Genomic DNA, 18602 nt, shown 5'->3' with positions numbered 1-18602 from the left:
GACGGTGGTTCAGGACGACACTTTGGTGTGAAATATTAACCGAGGCTATGGCTTTTTATTTACAGATATGTTGAAAATCAACCAGGATATTCCAGGGAAGACCACCGTCTTAAAGTTTCTCGTTCACACCGGTGCTGTTACTCCTGGGGTGGGTGGAGAAGGGGCAGCAGATGACGGCCCTGGAGCACCCCGCGGTTTGGGGGTGACCTGCCCTGCGGTGGGGAGAGGAGGCCCGTGGCGGAGGAAGGCTGCGGGGCGCGCCGGGGCGTGTTTGGGGAGCTGCCAGCACGGACAGGTCGTGGTTCTGCGGGGTGGAGGCTCTTCGGGCACCGGTGTGAGGCAGGAGAGGGGTGGGGAGGAGCGGGGGGACGCGGGGCGGGACGCCATTACAGCGGCCGCGGGGGAAAACTGCGCAAGCGGCGTTTCCGTAGTGTAGTGGTTATCACGTTCGCCTAACACGCGAAAGGTCCCCGGTTCGAAACCGGGCGGAAACACCAGCCGGGTGGGCTTTCTTTTTTTTTTTTTTCCCCCTTCCTTTTCCTTCACAGCAGCCAGAACCGACCCCGCTGGGCCGCAAACTGGCAACAGCGCAGCTCTGAACCTCTGAAAACACCGGAGTTCTTTCAACGGGAAGCACAGACCCGCCGAGTCTCCTCGGCGCTGCTGCCTCAACTAATAGATTAAACCCATTTTATTTACCAATCCAGGATGCGGGGGCCAGGATCTCCGCCACGGGAGCTGCGTTAGATCACCCCCGCCCGCCCCTGGTGTTACAGCTCGCGGGTAACGTGGCGCGGCCACCGCGTCCCGCCGGCTCCGCTCCCGCCGCGGAGCCCGGCCGGCACCGCTCCGCCCCGCCGGGCGCGACTACATGTCCCGGCATGCGCAGCTCCTCGCCACGCTAACGGCGGGCCCTGCCGCGGCGCGCTGCGTGATGGGAGTTGTAGTCCGCGCCTCCCCGAGCTGCCCTGGAAGGCGTTCGCAGCCCAGCCCTGCCCGTTCCCCTCAGCGGGACGGGTCGTGGCCTCACCCCCGTTTCCCGCTCTGCCGCCGGTGCCTCCGCTGTGCCCCCCAGCCCCGAGCCGCCCTCAGGAACGGGACACCGGAAGTCACATCCCGGAAGCGGCGCGCGTGGCGTCATCAGAATATGGCGGCCTGAGGCGAAGGCGCTCCTTCCTTTCCCCTCCGCAGGTGCGTGGGGCGCCGCCGCCGCCCTCCTGCCGGCCCGGGGGCGGCCCCGCCGGCGCCGCAGCAGCCCGCGGGGCGGGCGGGCAGCGCCGAGGGCACGGACAGCGCTCGGGCAGCCGAACTCGGCCGCGGGCAACACGGGGGTGGCGGGGCCGGGCCCGGGCGAGGGCCGCGGTGAGGGAGGGCGCTGCGGGCTCCGTCCCGTCCAGCGGCGAGGCCGGGTCGGGGAGGACCACGGCTGTTGTGGCCCGCTGGCACCCCGTCTGCTCCGTCGGCGCCGAGGCGGCCCTTCCCCTGGGCCCCGGTGACTGCTCGGGACTCCCCGCACCCCCGGGGTCTGCCCGTTGCTGGCCCCTGCGGCGGGGTGCGGGGCTGTGTCCCGGGGAGCGGCAGCCCCCGCTGTCTGAGCGCCGTTCGGTCCGAGCCTCGGGTGGATCCTTTCGGCAAAGTGCCCCTCGGAGCCCAGTTTTGACATGACAGCTCATAAGCTTAGGCGAGCTAATCCTCTCATCTGCGTGGGGAGTACGCGCGTCTGTGCCCTCTCCCCCTCGTTCTGTCTCTAAAATTAGCAGCTCCCCAAGTTAAGAAGGATCCACCCATCTCCCTATACCTCGTACAAAAGCACTACTACACAAATTATCCTGCAGGATTCGAACGCTCAGTCTTTAGTAATCATTAACTTACCTTGTTAGGGGGAAAACAAAGTTAAATCTTGCATGTAAATTTTTTTTTTTTTTTTTTTTTGCTTTCTCAGATCAGAGCAGAGAGGCTGCAGCTCGTTATCAAAATGCAGTATTCCCATCACTGTGAGCACCTTTTAGAGAGACTGAACAAGCAGCGAGAAGCCGGCTTTCTTTGTGACTGTACTGTTGTAATTGGTGAATTCCAGTTCAAAGCACACAGAAATGTGCTTGCCTCTTTCAGCGAGTACTTCGGTGCATTTTACAGAGACGCGTCTGACAATAATGTTGTTTTGGATCAGACTCAAGTGAAAGCTGATGGATTCCAAAAACTCCTGGAATTTATTTATACGGGAAACTTAAACCTTGACAGGTAACATACACTATTAAAGGGGGAAAGAAAATAGGGAAATAAACTTTGTGTTCTGGCAGTACTGGGTTTTTTGTTCTTTGTAGTAAGTTCTGGAGGAACAAATAGTAGTGGATATGATACATATGAACAAGTTGAAGATCATCTGTTTGTATGTTTTAAAATACCAGATGGCACGTGAGCGTCAAAACAAAGTTATGTTGTCTGATAATTTCACTGATTGATAGTTTCACTCTCCGAGTCTTTCTGTCTGGGTTGGAAGGGATTAACAATCTGACGTGATTACCAGCAGAGGGAAGGGTGAGTGTATTCTTTCTGAAGTTGGATTATAGAAGTCCATTTTTTGCAGAGAACACATGGAAGGTGTATATGCAGCAGAGATTAAAGTCTGAGGAATGCATGAGGATAGGCACAATTTAAAAAAAAATACATTAGAATTTGTGTGATCGGTTACTTAAAATCTTACATTACAGTGTCCAAAAGAAGTCACAGAAAAAGTGTTTCCCCCTTTACTGTGTTGATTTTGTGCCCGTTGTGTTGCTTCATGTACAGTGAGGATTCTTTGCAGTGCTTTTCTCTCAGGGAAAGAAAGAGATTAGCCCTCATGAGGGAGGTGTGACTACTTAGAAGTATGTAGGCCAGGATTTTTACTCCTTTCTCAAGGTCTGGTGTCAAATGCATTTTAAAAAAGCTTTATTGCTATTGATGTCTGAAAACTCAAATAATTTAAGTACGCAGATGTGGGGTGGTGGTTTTTTTAAATTAGCTACAGGCATTAACAGCAGTGGAGCAGTGCACACAACTATGCGGTGCAGTTAGCGATTGGTGCTTTGCAAATGACGTATGAGCAGAGATGTGCAGCGTTCTTGATGTCTGTCTGGGACCGCAACAGGAGAGTTTCTGGGTTCATGTTGAGCAGTTGATATCTCTGAAAGAAGAGGAAGGTAAAAGTACCCTTTTCACCCAGAGATGGTGATGACTCAAGATGACACCTGCAGGTCTGCCCATGTGCACCCCTCACCTTGTACTGTATCCCTATAGGTGACTGCTGAAACTCTGCAAATTCGGTTGTCTTCTGTGCTGGTGGGTGCATGAGTGACACCAGGAGGGTGGGCTTTGAACTCAGTGCTAGTGTCATACAGGATACTAAAACAGTTGTATTCACGTACAGGGAGTAATTGTGGCTAGTTACTTATTGTTTAATTGCATTTACTGTGTACTGGATTGTTAGATTGATGTTGTTTACCGTTAATCTCTCTTTGAAGTGCTGTAAATCCATAAGTGCATTGATGGTACATGTTGCCACCTTTTCCAGATCAATTTTTTCTAAACCATCAAGACCTGTGTTGCAGGGATTGAAAAATAGAGCGTAGTAGTTTAAATGAGGACTTCCTTGGTGTTAATGTTGTCTGTGCACAGCTGATAGAGAATTAAGACTGTTTGCAAATCGTTTTACAAAACAAGATTAATACCTGCCTCAGAGAAGTGCTGAGGTGAATGCGCTGCTTGCGAATTACTTAAGACTTTTGGCAGAAGGATTATAAAATGGTAATTTACGCATTTTATTCTCTAGTGTTTTATCCCTTCATGCTGTGAATTCTGAGCTTTTTGGACCAACAACCCCATGTCTAGCCTCACCACCTTACGGTGGGACTTTTAACTTAAAATTCTACAAAAGGCATATAACTGAAAATAAATTTCTCAGTTCTGTGGATCTGCAGACCCCACTAGACATGGGCCATCAGTTTGGGAGTAATTTTCATAGAAGCGTCTTGCAGCACTACGGCACTAAGAGATTAGATCTTGCTGTACATGTTCTCAAAGTGACACTTTCTGGTAGTGTAACTTTTCTGTAGCTGTGCTGTCTGTATTTGATACCGATGGTACAGAACAAATGTTTGCTTTGCCCAGAATATTGTCACCCAAGTCTTGTTTTCTTGCAGCTGGAACGTTAAAGAAATTCACCAGGCTGCCGACTATCTCAAAGTAGAAGAAGTGGTCACTAAATGCAAAATCAAGATGGAAGACTTTGCTTTTATTGCTAATCCCTCTTCTACAGAGACATCTAGTATCACTGGAAACGTTGAAATGAATCAGCAGACTTGCCTTCTGACTCTCCGAGATTACAATAATCGGGAGAAAGCAGACGCTCCTTCTGCAGAGTTGGTTCAACCACAGGCAAAGAAAGCAGCTTTAGAAAAGAAATCTCCTCAAACCAAAAAGCGAAAGAAGAATTTCAGCTCCCCCAAAAGCACACAGAATAAATCCATACAATATCAGAACGATGTGACCGAGAACACCTCCATTGAAATGTTTTTAGATGCGAATAAGCTGGCCACCCAGATAACGGAACAGGCTGCCCAAGGCAGTGATAACTCTGAACTACAGCTGGCAGCTGTGGTGGAAAACGAAACCCTGGCAGCGCAGGATATCCTCGTTCAGACTATTGCAGCAAAACAGAAACGGGGAAAGCCGCAGCAAAGCTGCGCGCTGAAGGAGCACTGCATGTCTAACATAGCCAGTGAAAAGAACGCTTACCAGCTGGAGAGTTCGGGAGAAGAACTTGACCAGAAGTACTCCAAAGCTAAGCCGGTGTGCAACACCTGTGGAAAAGTCTTTTCAGAAGCCAGTAGCCTCCGTCGGCACATGAGAATACATAAAGGAGTGAAACCGTACGTGTGTCAGCTTTGTGGGAAGGCGTTCACCCAGTGCAATCAGCTGAAAACACATGTAAGAACTCACACAGGTAAGCCGCTGGCCTTGTCTTACGGACTGTGGAGACCTGTAATCACAGCCTGTGAATACAGGACCAAAAAGATCTTTGCATTCTGACTTCTTCCTCTAGAAATTTTGTCTGCTGCTGGTACGCATGAGGGGATAGTACCTGTATTCTGGTAACATGAAATGTTTCAGCATTTTTCAGTACAAAATCATAGTTTCTACTTTAAATAGCGAGAGAGGACTTCATTAGTCTGAGCATCTTGATTTCTGGAAAGACTCAGAAGAGCTGGTTGCCCTTTAACTCTGTAGAGTGATGGAATGCCAAAAACTATTGCCAGTAGAGCATGAAAATCTCGCTGTACTTGATACCAGAATTTCTGTTGCTTTTTTAAAAACTTCAAATCCTAATATATGCTTGATAACAAAAGTGGGAAAAAATGCAACCTTGTGACAAGTAGGGTCTTCAAAAAAGGTGGGGGAGGTGGCTGAATTACTACAGCATTTGGGTTTTTATTTAGTAAAATGTGCAGCTGAAATGTGTGATGGTGTTATGATCTCTGCATTCAATAACATTGCCAGAAGATTGTGTTGTATCAAGAGCTACTGAACAAAGGATCAAAGAGAAATCAATTATGAGCACTTAAACGTTAAGACAACATGTCTGACTTAAAAAGATGATGAAGAGCAAATTGCTGGAGCCTGGGAAGACATATGGGAGAAGGGCTGTGCTTGTCTTTTGGTATCTTCTTCCCTAGAGATGGAAGACTTGATACCGGGTTAGTTCATTCTTCAGCTGATCTGGTATAGCTGTTCTTCTGCCTTTGCCTTTGCTGCTGTACTTAGCCCAGTGAGCAGCAGAGGGACCTGGTTTACGTAGTTTTCTTCCTTTTGTGGCTGGCATTCAGAATTTGGAAGTAACAGTGAATCAGATAAAAAAATTGTTTACTTTTGCTCTTTTTCCCCTTTGGAAAACTCTGAGCAGAGGCCAGCAGTGGAGCTCTTTCCAGGAAGCTGCGAAGATGTGAAAGAGGTGAAGTAGGAGGTGTTGAGGTGCAGCTACAGGAGAACGCCTTGCTCTTTCAGTAACCGAGGGAGAGGATTTCAAATATTGTCAGCCAATGACTAACCAAAGATTGATGTGCGAGATGGAGCTCGTGAGCAGTATTCAGGGACAGTTTGCTGGTAGGAACGTCAGCTGCGCTTTCTACTTTTGAGGGTGTTGTACTGGGAATTTTTGCATGAGTAGGTAGGAAATTTCACAGTGTTGGTTGCTAGATGACATGTTAGATGTCTAATACTTTTATTTTTGAAGTTTTTATGTGCACAATATGCTTAAGAATTGTTGAGTTCTTGGTTTGACTGTGCACTGCCATAGAAGTGCAGAGGTAGGCTATTTTATACTGTGATCTAAGACTGCAGAGCTGCACGATCCATTACATGAGGCTGTTGACCACTAAGAGAACATGAATAATCCGAGAAGTACCTGTAGCATTCCACAGCAGACGCTAATGAGAAATGGGTGAGCGCTAGACTGTACGTTGAAGACCTGTTGCTGTTCGACAGGCAAGATAAAGCAGATGATTTACTGGTTGTTCATTTTGAATATTCAGAATCATGAATAGACATAACCAGCAAAAAGTCTGAAAATGCAGTAGTAGCATTCTTAAAATAACATGGGGGAAGTGGCATAATTAAAAGTATTATTACCTTTTTTCCACTAAAGATACTGTTCGAAAATAGTCTGTTATCCGCTGTATTCCTGGCACGTTCCACCTCAGTGGAGTGATGATGGGATGTTCCAAGATGTTATTTGTAAGAAGTGTTAGAACAGACATCTGAGTTTTGGTCAGGTAACGGATTGGAAAGCTTCCTTATGTAAATGCAGAGAGCACAAGGGTTTTATTTTTCACTAGGGGAGAAGCCATACAAATGTGAACTATGCGACAAAGGCTTTGCTCAGAAGTGCCAGTTAGTGTTCCACAGTCGGATGCATCACGGAGAAGAGAAACCATACAAATGTGATGTCTGCAACTTGCAGTTTGCAACTTCAAGCAATCTGAAGATTCATGCCAGGTAGGCAAAAGTGAGATCCTGCAAATGCTTATTCATGTGTTTATTTAAACAGAATAATTGACTCCAGTGTGAGCAAGAGTTACACATTCACATAATTTGGTCGTTTCTACCCCTTTTCTTGCGGGTCTTCTCTCTCACTGCATAACAGAGTAATTACATCCATGTACTTGCTCATTAGGCAAGCGATTTGTGATTTATGAATGTTACAGCCTACGCACTGGTATCGTTATGGCAATGATGTGGGTTTTGTTTTAAACTGTTTGTAGCACCAAAGAGGAGAGAGTTCCTTGGTGGGAAGTGAAACGGAACAGTTCTCACTGTTCACTGTCTTTTTGCATTTTTTGGCAGGAGCAGGAATTACATTCCCTTGTTAGGAATCATCATTTTATCTTTCAGCACACTATAATGCAAAACGTGCTCAGTTCTCATGGTGCATGTTGCATGTGCAGGGCCTGTAGTTCAGTTCAGCTGCCGTTGAAATCACGGATGTGCTTATTCCCAGAGTCAACAGACAATGAATTTCACTCCGTGAGAAACTGCTAACTCAAAACCAAACTCACAGTTGTGACCTTTTTTTCAGTTCACAGAACATTATCACAAGGAACTTTGGGGATAAAGTACTAATTGAGGGAGTTTACTTCATGGTGGGCGTTGCTTCCCTTTCTGCCAGGAGATGACTGATGTCTGTGTTTGTTCGCAGGAAGCACAGCGGCGAGAAGCCCTACGTCTGCGACCGGTGCGGTCAGCGGTTTGCTCAGGCCAGCACGCTCACCTACCACGTGCGTCGCCACACGGGGGAGAAACCTTACGTGTGCGACAGCTGTGGAAAAGCCTTTGCTGTCTCAAGTTCTCTCATCACCCATTCCCGAAAACACACAGGTAAGGGGAAACAGAGCACTGCGGTACCAGGACAGGCCTGACAAGGGAGGACTGGCTGCCTGCAGAGGGGCTGGAGACGGGTGATGGCCAGGAAATCTGTAGATTGGGAGTTACCTCTCAAGTTGTCATCCAGCTCCCTTCTCATGTTCTTTCCCTTTGACTCCAGCTTAGGGAGCTCTTCCTCCCATTGGACATTACCTCGGTTTCGTTTGGATTTGTGCTTCATGTGTATTCCGCTTTATATATTGAAATAACAAACTCTTTGTGTTTCCTTTAGGAGAGAAGCCATATATCTGTGGCATTTGTGAAAAGAGTTTTATTTCCTCTGGAGAGCTCAATAAACATTTTCGGTCCCATACAGGTCAGTTTCCAGACAGGCTGCTTCCTGCACTATAAATAATATTCTGCCTTTACCCTTTTGCCTTTAAAATATACCATATTGTGCTGTACTTGAAAGTAGCAGAGTTTCTTAATTTATGTATCTCTGTGTTAACATAATTTAAAGAAAATATTTGTGAAATTCTTTTTAATTGCCTTTTTCAGACTAATATCTGTGTAAGAGCGTAGGTGTTGATGTATGATCATGGCTTTACTTCTAACGTTTAGGGTTTTTTGCTTTGTTTTAATCTATTATTCTGAAAACAATTTTATTCTGAATACAGACAGACAAAATAACAGAGTTACAAAGCTGTATTTTAAAATACAACATTGAAAGCCATTATCCTACATCTGTAACTGTGTTTTCTTTCAATTTCAAGATTCTTCTAACTGCCAAACCAATTTTTTTTCAGGTGAAAGACCATTTATCTGTGAAATGTGTGGAAATTCTTACACAGATATAAAAAATCTTAAGAAGCACAAAACGAAAGTTCACGCAGGTGAGTTCCTTGTGCAAAGAAAGGTAAAGAAACTACATCAACTGTTTTGTTGTTTTCCATAATGAATAACTTTTTTTTTTTTTGCTCATCCAGGCCTAACATTAGAAAATAAAAGATTTTTGGGTAGTAGCTCTCTTTAGAGCCCAAAGCATCTGCTTTCGAGGTACCCAAACCTTTTAAAGCGTAAAGTACATGCTTTGAAGTAGATTGAAGACAAATTTTCAAGCATTTGCATTGCTATAGCAAACACACGTTGAGCAACATAGAAGTGGATTGCTGCTGACAAGAATTCCTCTGTGTGAATATTTACTTTCTGTCCTAGTAACACGTGAGAGCTTTCCATGAGAAGGCTGAATTGTAGGAAAGTTCTTATCTTTTCTGAATATGTCTTAGGAGTGTATCTTTACAAGGGTGGTAACTGAGGTGAACAAGGCATGCTGGCTGCAAGAATTACTTTACATCTTGAAGGCCCAAACACTTTTTAATGCAACAGTGAAATGTTTGCTAATATATGCAGTCAATGTTAATCCAAGTCTGAGCTGGATTAGCAAACACACAAGATTGGACAGCTGGCAAAATGTACCCAGCTGTGAATACTGCTCTAAAAAGACTTTTCAAATGCATTCAATTCCTATTCTAGATACCAGATTTTGATTAGGAAGAAATTTGACGTGTATTTCTTGCTTATGATACAAAGCACAAAGATGTTGATAGCCAGGCTCTTTCAACATTGGCTCCATACGCCTCATTATCTGTCCATCCTTAAGTGTATTAACCATAATTTCCTTGCCTCTGTCATATGGAACAAGGAATAATAGGTGCCTGTGTACATCCGGATTGGGACAGATGGAGCAAGCAAAGAAGAGGATGAGAAAACAAGAGTCATAGGCAGAGGCAGCTTTGAATGTCAAAGGCTTGAGAAACCCCATTTAGGAAAGCCCCAGTGCAGCAGGAAGCCAGTGTAAGCAAGGGTGAGGTGAGAGCAGCAGCGAGCGTGGAGAGGGCCCGGCAGAACCCAAGGGTGTGAGCTGGGAGAGCTGCCAAGGCAGGTCAGCTCTCATGGAGAGACAAGGCAGACGGAAGTGCTTCAGCACTGAAAGAACAGGCTTTGGAGCACACTTTGATAGAGGAAGGGTCAAATGTCTGATGTGGCTTAATCAGAAAGCCACCCAAGAGCAGTGGCAGGCTGTATTCAAACAGGAAGGCAGTGAGGAATCCGTTAACAGTGATTTCAATTAAGAATAGAAAATAATTTCTCAAGTAACTGGATAAAAACTGTAATGGATCTGGCTGGAATGGAGTTAACAAATGTTTTCTTCCAAAGAAGTTTATGGATAAATGATAGATTGTACATTGCTATCTCAGTTAAAAGAGGATGCTTGGATGTGGCTGTGGTTCTTAGATATTTTCTGGGGTAGAAAATCTTAAGGAAACCTTCGTAATTACATTTTTTCCAAACCTCCTTTGTTCACGGTGACGTTAATGATTTGTTATCTTCTGTACCATGCCAAGTAGAGATCAGGTTGGAATGCATCATCCATCTAGTTGTCATGCTACAAGCAGCAGAGGATGTGATTCTCGGTGCTTACATTGTATTTACAGCTCATTCTGGCTTCGAGGCACATTGAAGCCGCTGATAGCCCAGCTGCCCAGCCAGTCTTTGACACACCAAGTGTTTGTTTTGATAGTCATTTGAAAGGGAATTTCCAGAATTTGCGCAGGAGCTTTTGAACATTTCTTTCTTTTTTTTTCTTTCCCCAGGATCTGAAACTCCGCCTGATTCTAATGTGCTTGATAGTTCTTTCAATGAACAAGAATCCATTCAGAGTCAGAAAAGTCCATTATCGGAGTCCATAGATGTGAAACCCTCTGAGATGTCTTTAGCACTTCCTCTTCCCATTGGGACTGAAGACCATCAGATGCTGCTTCCCGTGACGGGTAGTCAGTCTCCTTCATCAGAAACATTACTAAGATCTGCTGTGACTGGATATTCAGAACCTCAGTTTATTTTCTTGCAGCAGTTATACTGACAGTGCAGTACAGAGCCATCAAGGTAATTTGGTAGTGAACTTGCATACCTTTGGTAAGTTGAACATAATCAAGCAAGCAGTCACACTTTTTGAATTGGACTTGTTCTTCTTTTTCTTCTGTGTAAAGACACTCGTAAGGCATCTCCATTGTGCAGTGCTGTCTTTCGGTTTTTGTTGAATTGTGCTAATCTACAATCAAATTCCTATTTGCAATTAACACTGATTTCCAGGAGACGATTCCTTTCCAGCAACATCTGCCTTAAGAATTCTCTGTTAAATACGTTAATGTATTTTGGAGATCTCCTCCCATGTTCCTGCTGGTCTGTTGTGTCACAATGTCATTTGAGAGCAGACATTTTAAGCCATATTTGATAGTTTAAGAATATTAACCCAGAGGTGTAAGGGGAAAATCATAATTTGAATGTACTAACAAGCTTGTGGTCCTGCATTCCAAGGTGATACAATGGTACATGATGGAAGGTAGGCCAGTGCTCTGGTGAGGTGCTTGCAAAGAATTACTGCTGTCTGCCAGAAGTAGCCATCTTCAGTTGAAGTCTGACCAGAGGGAAAGAAAGTTTTGTGCATATTTTCCTGACAAGGCAAGTAAAGGAGGGTTGATTTTTTTTCCTGTAGCGTGGGAAGTCAGAAGGTTCTAATGGCATAGATACTACTGGGTATTCTTTCCAACAAGTCACTTTTTCTTTCTTTTTCCTCTTTTTTTAAGTGAATCCAGCATTGTTGTATCTTGTCCCAGATTGATTTTTCGCATCCCTGAAATGCCCTGGTTTTGGCAGAAACAGCAACATTTGCTCAAAAGGACAGCTGGAACATGCAGGTTGTAGATGAGATTAAAAGATGCATTGACTTAATTGTGAGGCATGAATCATAGCTTCATAATCCTTTTTTTACAGTAGTGCTTCTTCTTGTGCTAGTCAGTAGGTACAAAAGAGGAAATAAATCCTGCCCTTCACTGTGAAAATAATAAGCGAACGCTACGTGAGGGATCATTAAGGAAGAATACAAGAGAGCAGATTGGTATTCTTCCAGGCAAGGTTTTGTTAGAATATGACTGATTTGTTTTAATTGAAGAATTTATGTATTCCTTTACCTCTCATGTCACTTGTCCACAGTGACTGCACAAAACTGGTATCTGGCAAGACTCATGTAAAGGTATGTTTTATTACTAGCAACATAAATTTTTAAAAGCAACATTTTTAGTGTCTCAGTAGGGTCCTTACGTAAAGACTAGTTGGCAATAGGAGTACTTTTATGCTCCGATTTGCCAGTTTGTGCCATTAACATAATGTAAGCATTATTTACGTAATCATCAAATAGTAAGGAAACAGTCATAATACTGTACCAACAATGATTTAAAGATATTATTTGTTGGTTATTTACTTGGTGCTAGCATTTTATTTCCAGTAATGCCTTGTGTCCAGACACTGATAAATAGAAGAGCATAGGAGATACCTCTTAACTGATTCTGTTCTACATGGAGTAATAATTAATCTGCACCTTAATTAAACAGATTTGTGAAAAATTTCTTTGAGGATTTCATTTAAATATTCTGCAAATAATCCCTTGACTCCTGAACGTGACTATAGTTTTTTTTTTTCTTCTTCTTCCTACATGTCTGTACTTGTAAAGTAATAGGCCTTTTGCTTCTTTGTGTTGATCATCTTAGTATGTGGCATGTTTAACGCTCTGCTTCTTGATCATATTTTGTGCTTTAATATGTGGCCAATTTGCTGATAAAGTCTACCACGGACAGCAACGAGTACAGCCATGTTCACCGGGAACATTCTTAATGCAGGCATCTCTAACTGTCCGCTGAAGCTAATTATTGCCGTACCGGCCTGACCTTTATTTGCTTTGCTTATCTGTACTACAACATCTGTGAACAGCTGATGTCCTTCATAATGCTGGTAAAGGACAATGGATGAAGTTCTCTGGGTTTGTTTTTTTTTTCTGTTTGTTTGGCATTTCTCCCTTTCCTCCCCCATTTTCTTTGTTAGCTTCTGTTGTTGATGTAGCGTCTGAAGGATTCCTTAGCCTTGCCATTTAAGACTGAAGAACCGCAAAGATCGGGATCTTGACTCTGTGTAAAAAAAAAAAAAAGCAAACTCTGTGTAGCTTGTCCTAAGGTTCCTCTTCACTTCCTCTCTCTGAAAGTAGAGCAGAAGTCTTGGGATAGACATAGGCTAAGTCATGAATACTGAAAAAGAACAATACTGTACAATTGATAAACTTCATATTTAAACAGCTTTGGAAGATAAACTAATGATACACTGCTGTTATCTGAGGAAAAGTATCTGAAGATTAACTTATCTGGGATAAATGACCACAAGAAAGAACTAGCTCTGGAAAAAAAAATTACAACCCCCCCCCCCATTCCTACATAGAAAATGCATTCCATAAATATGTTTGTTTGGACTGTTTTTATATTTCTAAAATTATAGCTTATTACTGTATTCTTAGATTTCAGACTTTTTTAAAAAAATACAGTGCTTAGATTTATACAGGATTTGTTTAGATACTTATAACAGTAACACTTTCTTTATTAGTCATTTAGTTTTCTTTATAGACAAGAAGATAATCATTATTTTTTACAGGAGAACAATTTTAGCCTTTCTTAATAGAATACACAGGCTTGTAGTTTTATCTTGGAGCAATAATTTAGTGAACCTGCACTCTTGAGTCCCCATCTGAGAGTCTTGATTTTTATCCTCATGTTTCGTGAAGATATCTCAGCTGCTGAGGTATGATCTCTATGAACTGTATTCATTTACTAGAATATAGATTTAAAATACATATATATATATATATATATAAAAAAATAAATTTGTAGATGTGTTCAGGCTGGGTGCTGTAGGACCTGAAGAAGCAGGTCTGTGCTGTACCTCTTGTCAGTAGATGCATGGAAGTCAGCTGCACATCTAATTCCTAGACTTCAGGATTCTGAGTTCATTTTGGAGGTACAAGGTTTACAACAGTATTGATAATTTCTGTAAGGGGTTAATGTGGGAAAGCATAGAATCTTTTTAGGCAGACATCTCCTTCTTGAGACCTACCTGCAAAATGAAAGAGGAAATTTTAATAATTCCATTAACAGTAATTTAGAGAAAATTACATGTTTTGTCACACTGTTGTTTCAGTACCATTTCAGTCAATTTTGCACTGAAGTCGGTGCAAATTTTGTCTGAATAGTTTATTCTGCATCTAGAAATTTCTGAATTGTCTGTTCGGAGATACTTATGTGAGAATAGCTCCTTGTATGACACTTCCAGATGTGTGCCTAAATGTGGGCAGAAAGCATGACAACTTTTCTGAAATCATGTGTTTCAAAAAAATCTTTCAAATATGGACAAGTCCCATGTTAAGGATTTCAGGGCTGTGATCCTGGAGAGGCTATCGATAAGCCTTGCAGAATTAAGTTCAGATAAAGACTAGTAACTGATTCTTTGGTTAAATTATTTTTAAAATATCTTTCATGTATATACAATTTTTCCTCTGTTATTTGTATATAGCTTAACTCTCAATTTTATAATCCCCTGGGAAGGGAGGGGGTTGTACATATTTAGCCTGAAGTGTTTTATGTTAGACTTTAATAAACTTGTTTTGTAATTTTCCCTCACTTTGTGTCTCCTGTTCGTAACTGCAAGGGGTAGCAACAAAAGGAGGAGGGAAGCAGTCTAACATAACCACCATCAAAGCTCCCTGTCAGAAGAACGCACGGTAGCCCTTGGCACAGCATGCTAACACATCAAGGATTACTATATTTTCTTCTTGGCAGTAAATACACCTGGTTTTTCTCACAGAAGACATTTTGGGTCTGTTCAAAATTAAACAAAACTTTTATTCTAAATACAATCTAGTGTAATGACTCTTAGGTTATTTTTTTTTCCACTTGTTTTGAGGTGTTTGGGGCAGGGGTTGTTTGTTTTGGGGTTTTGGTTTTTTTACAGAGTGCTTTGAAGATGTACTTTTTATGCTAAAGTAGATATTCAGTGAATTTCTTTATCAGAATTTGTATCTTAATTTATTTGTAGAATCATAGGATGGTTTGGTTTGGAAGGGACCTCAAAGATCATCTAGTTCCAACCCCCCTGCCATGGGCAGGGACACCTTCCACTAGACCAGGTTGCTCAAAGCCCCGTCCAACCTGGCCTTGAACACTTCCAGGGTTGGGGCATCCACAGCTTCTCTGGGCAACCTGTTCCAGTGCCTCACCACCCTCATGGGGAAGAATTTCTTCCTCAGATCTAATCTAAATCTACCCTCTTTCAGCTTAAAGCCATTACCTGTTGGCCTGTCACTACATGCCCTTGTAAAAAGTTCTCTCCAGCTTTCTTGTAGGCCCCTCCAGGTACTGGAAGGCTGCTAGAAGGTCTCCCTGGAGCCTCCTCTTCTCCAGGCTGAACAACCCCGACTCTCTCAGCCTGTCCTCACAGGAGAGATGCTCCAGCCCTCTGATCATCTTCGTGGCCCTCCTCTGGACTCGCTCCAACAGGTCCTCTCAATCCATTGTCCACCCAGCCTGTATTTGTGCTTTTTACTAGATTGTTTGATTTTACAGAAGAGGTGGTATGGTGGCTAGAGCGCATGGTAGGACCTAGGGGACCTGCGTTGTACCCCTGGCCTGCTGGATCAGTCATTTTCCTTCCCTTTAAATTGGGGCAAAAATGCTGCCTTTCAGCAAGGTACTGCGAGTTCTGGAAGCTGAAAAAATGGTTTACAGAGCAGGATTATGCTTGCTTTTGCTGCTAGAATAACTTACTCGGAACACCATGGCAAAAACTAGCCTATGTAAATGCTCTCATTCCAAAGAACACAAGATAGATACATCTTTTAAGAATTTTAAGGTTTGGTTTTCAGAGAAAGGAAAGCAATAAATGTCTCTGGCATAGGCCTCTTTAAAGCAATACAGGTTTCTGCATAAATAATTATTTTAGTTTGCAGGAAGCTGTTTATACCTAATGCAGTAAGAATGACTCTGCAGCCCTTTCCTACAAAGGAATATCAAAGTAAACTGTAACACATGAGCTATTTTTATGGATATTGTCAATAATGCAGAGTGCTCTTTTGGGCCAAGCATCTTGCTGTTAAGGGTTCAGAGAGAGTAAAAGTATTTCAAAAACATACGTTAGCGATTTTGAAAGTAGATGGCATTTATCCTGTTACATTTTGTGTGTGATATTGTTGCCATCTTGCCACATCTACTAGAAGTAAAATACTGCTGTTGATAGAGTTGGGACTGACTTAGTAGATTTGGTTCCCTGTTACTACAGCAGATAAACGAATGTCATTCATACAAGTAAGTTAAAGCTTAATTTGGGCAATGAAATTAGCCTGAACTTCATATACAGGACAAGGGAAAGAAAGATATATGGAAAAAATATCCCTCGATCTGAATCTTGTAGTGGTCTTTCTGGCAAGAAATTCCATCATCAGTGTCTCAGTACTGAGAGTACTCTCTTTAGACTATCAGTACAACCTGCAATGCTCCAGAGCAGCAACACTCAGAAAAATACCAACTTTGATAATACAGGCCTATCTAATTTTTTAAAAACTTACAAATTTTCATAGCATGCAGGTTCTTCTCAAACAATCACGTTCTGTGTATCCTCAACTTTTGTTTTCACAGCTCTGTTCTGTGCAACAATAGTTAAAATAGAAGCTCCTCTCTGGAGTAGGGTTTTCACAGTGCGACCTATGGACTTAGCGCTTAACAAGATGACTACAGGTTAAGGTGTCCCTGTGCAGGTCACAAAGATCATTCATTTCTGGTCTCCTGCTCTGCCCTCGCCTTTTGCGTGTCACATCTGTTAAGCTATTCTGTGAAGAGAACACAGGGGAACTGGTCTGGAGGGTGAAGAAAACTTGATCAGGTCTTAAACACTGTCTCTAGCAGGCAAGAAGGTTGAGGGCGCAGAGAGACACCTCCATGTCAACTTGTGTGTGGTAGAACAAACATACCTGTTCTGTGAGCTTACCTCTAAGTACTGTTATGATACGAAATGCTTTTTGGACCAACAAAGCCCGACTAATTTGTGTTTGGAGGGGTGGTGGTGGGAGGGGGAGAGAACAAAAACCCCAACACTTAAAACAGCTGTCAGTACCACTTTGGTCATTGCAGCTTGCTAAGGGGTATCCATACATCTCCCTGTTTCTACACAACCACTATGATAATACAGAATCAGAACATCAGCGGTTACATCGCTGTTTCTTAGGTGGTATTGTTGAAATTACGTTCTTATCTTTTTCCCCCTCATACTTTGATCTTGTAGGTCTTTTGCCTGCATGCACATACACTCAAGGATTATTGTGTTACTTATTCTATACAAATCTCTAACAGGCACACTTAGAAATGCACAGGATTGCACGAGCGAAAGCCTTTGAGCAAACCTCTGCTGTCCTATTTAGTGATATTTCTATCTAGGAGCATTGATCTAGTGACTGCTACAGGTATGAGCTGAGTGAGTGTGCAGAGAAAACAAGCTGTGTGATTCCCAAACTTCTAAGAAGTCTGTATCCAAACCATTAAACAATTTTTAAGTACCATTCTATGCATATGTTGTCTTATTCACATGTAGTTGCCGCTACATGGCTATAATGATATAAATCTTTTTAAACAGTTTTCAAGAGACAGGAAGAAATAATGAAACTAAGTTTGGTGTTTTTCATTTGTAGTACAAGAAACAAGTACATGCTGCAAGTTAATCAAAATACAGTTTACATATCAGTAAACTAGGTTCACTGGCTTTAAAGTTCCAGCATTATAGTGGCTTAATGCTTAAGTTCATTCAGCTTGGTTAAAAAACCCCTCACTCTTGGATAAAGATCAAAAGCATGCCATTACTAAGTAAAAGGAAAGAGTATATAGAGCACAGTAGCAACAAATGGGTTTACCCAAACCTCTCTTAGCTTCAACAGGAACCTTGTTCCACAGCATATCTGATTTGCTGTCAAGTAAAGCTGCTGCCCAGCGGCAGTCCTGGGTGTAAGTTTTTGTCAATTTGATCTGCCTGGCCCTGCTCCAGCCTGCAGAGATGCAATAACATCACCTGTGGATTCTCCCTGCTACATGGAAACCTGACTGCAGAGACCACGGCCCAGGAAGGACGACGACAGCTTTCTCTGCAGCTGCCATGTGGAAGAGGACCCTGTGGTTGTGATACTCTATCCAGAGGCTCTGCCACCGCTCTGAACCAGCCGCTGCCTCTTTTTTAAAGAAGCAGCACTTGATAAAAATCCTGATCTGAGAAGGTCTAAGTAGAGCGGAGTAGTTCAGCTGCTAGGAGTTCATTTCATGCTGCAGTCTAAACTCTTCACATGCCTCTGGTCAGTGACTGTTCTACTCCCCGTTACTGCTAAGAATACCTAGTGTCACTCTTAGTGCACTATGCCGTGGTGAAAATGTTTTCCTCTTGGCGTGTTATTTCGCTAAATTCATCTGTCAGCTGGGAACCCTGGAACTACAGCTAATCACGGTAAGGCGAAGGAGATGATAGTGTGCAATAGAAATGACTGCAGCAAAATTAATGCTTTTTCATATTAATAGGCTTTTAATAGCTTGGGCATTTTTAGCAACAAATTTTAAGATCACCGGTTCGATATTTTATCTCTAATGCCACTTCAAGTGTTTTTAGATTCCATCTAGACTAAAGACCCTGAAGAAACAACATGCAACAAGTTCGATACTGATATAACCTATTTTACTAGAAACAAGATAGATAGACAGGAAAACTTCAAACATATGGAGTGCCTTAAGCTGCTACCTCAT

At 42.9% G+C, this 18602-nt stretch overlaps 1 protein-coding gene and 1 non-coding gene across 3 annotated transcripts; both read left to right on the top strand.

The window, feature by feature from the left end:
• The first annotated feature begins 421 nt into the window (after nucleotides 1–421).
• TRNAV-AAC (transfer RNA valine (anticodon AAC)) lies at nucleotides 422–494 on the top strand. Its single transcript has one exon. It is a non-coding gene; the product is annotated as a tRNA-Val (tRNA).
• Nucleotides 495–1971: 1477 nt separating this feature from the next.
• MYNN (myoneurin) lies at nucleotides 1972–13581 on the top strand. Of its 2 annotated transcripts, XM_009817684.2 has the most exons (7): nucleotides 1972–2241; nucleotides 4182–4984; nucleotides 6873–7032; nucleotides 7733–7911; nucleotides 8189–8272; nucleotides 8703–8789; nucleotides 10551–13581. In XM_009817684.2, the coding sequence occupies exons 1-7, from the start codon at nucleotides 1976–1978 to the stop codon at nucleotides 10817–10819; spliced, it is 1848 nt and encodes a 615-aa protein (XP_009815986.1). In that variant the 5' UTR covers nucleotides 1972–1975; the 3' UTR covers nucleotides 10820–13581. The 2 variants fall into 2 exon arrangements, with proteins under 2 accessions (XP_009815986.1, XP_009815987.1); XM_009817685.2 differs by lacking the exon at nucleotides 8703–8789.
• The last annotated feature ends 5021 nt before the right edge of the window (nucleotides 13582–18602 follow it).

Source organism: Gavia stellata, chromosome 11 (assembly GCF_030936135.1).
Source record: "Gavia stellata isolate bGavSte3 chromosome 11, bGavSte3.hap2, whole genome shotgun sequence".
NCBI classification, from domain to species: Eukaryota; Metazoa; Chordata; class Aves; order Gaviiformes; family Gaviidae; genus Gavia; species Gavia stellata.
This window is presented reverse-complemented; position numbering and strand designations above follow the sequence as displayed.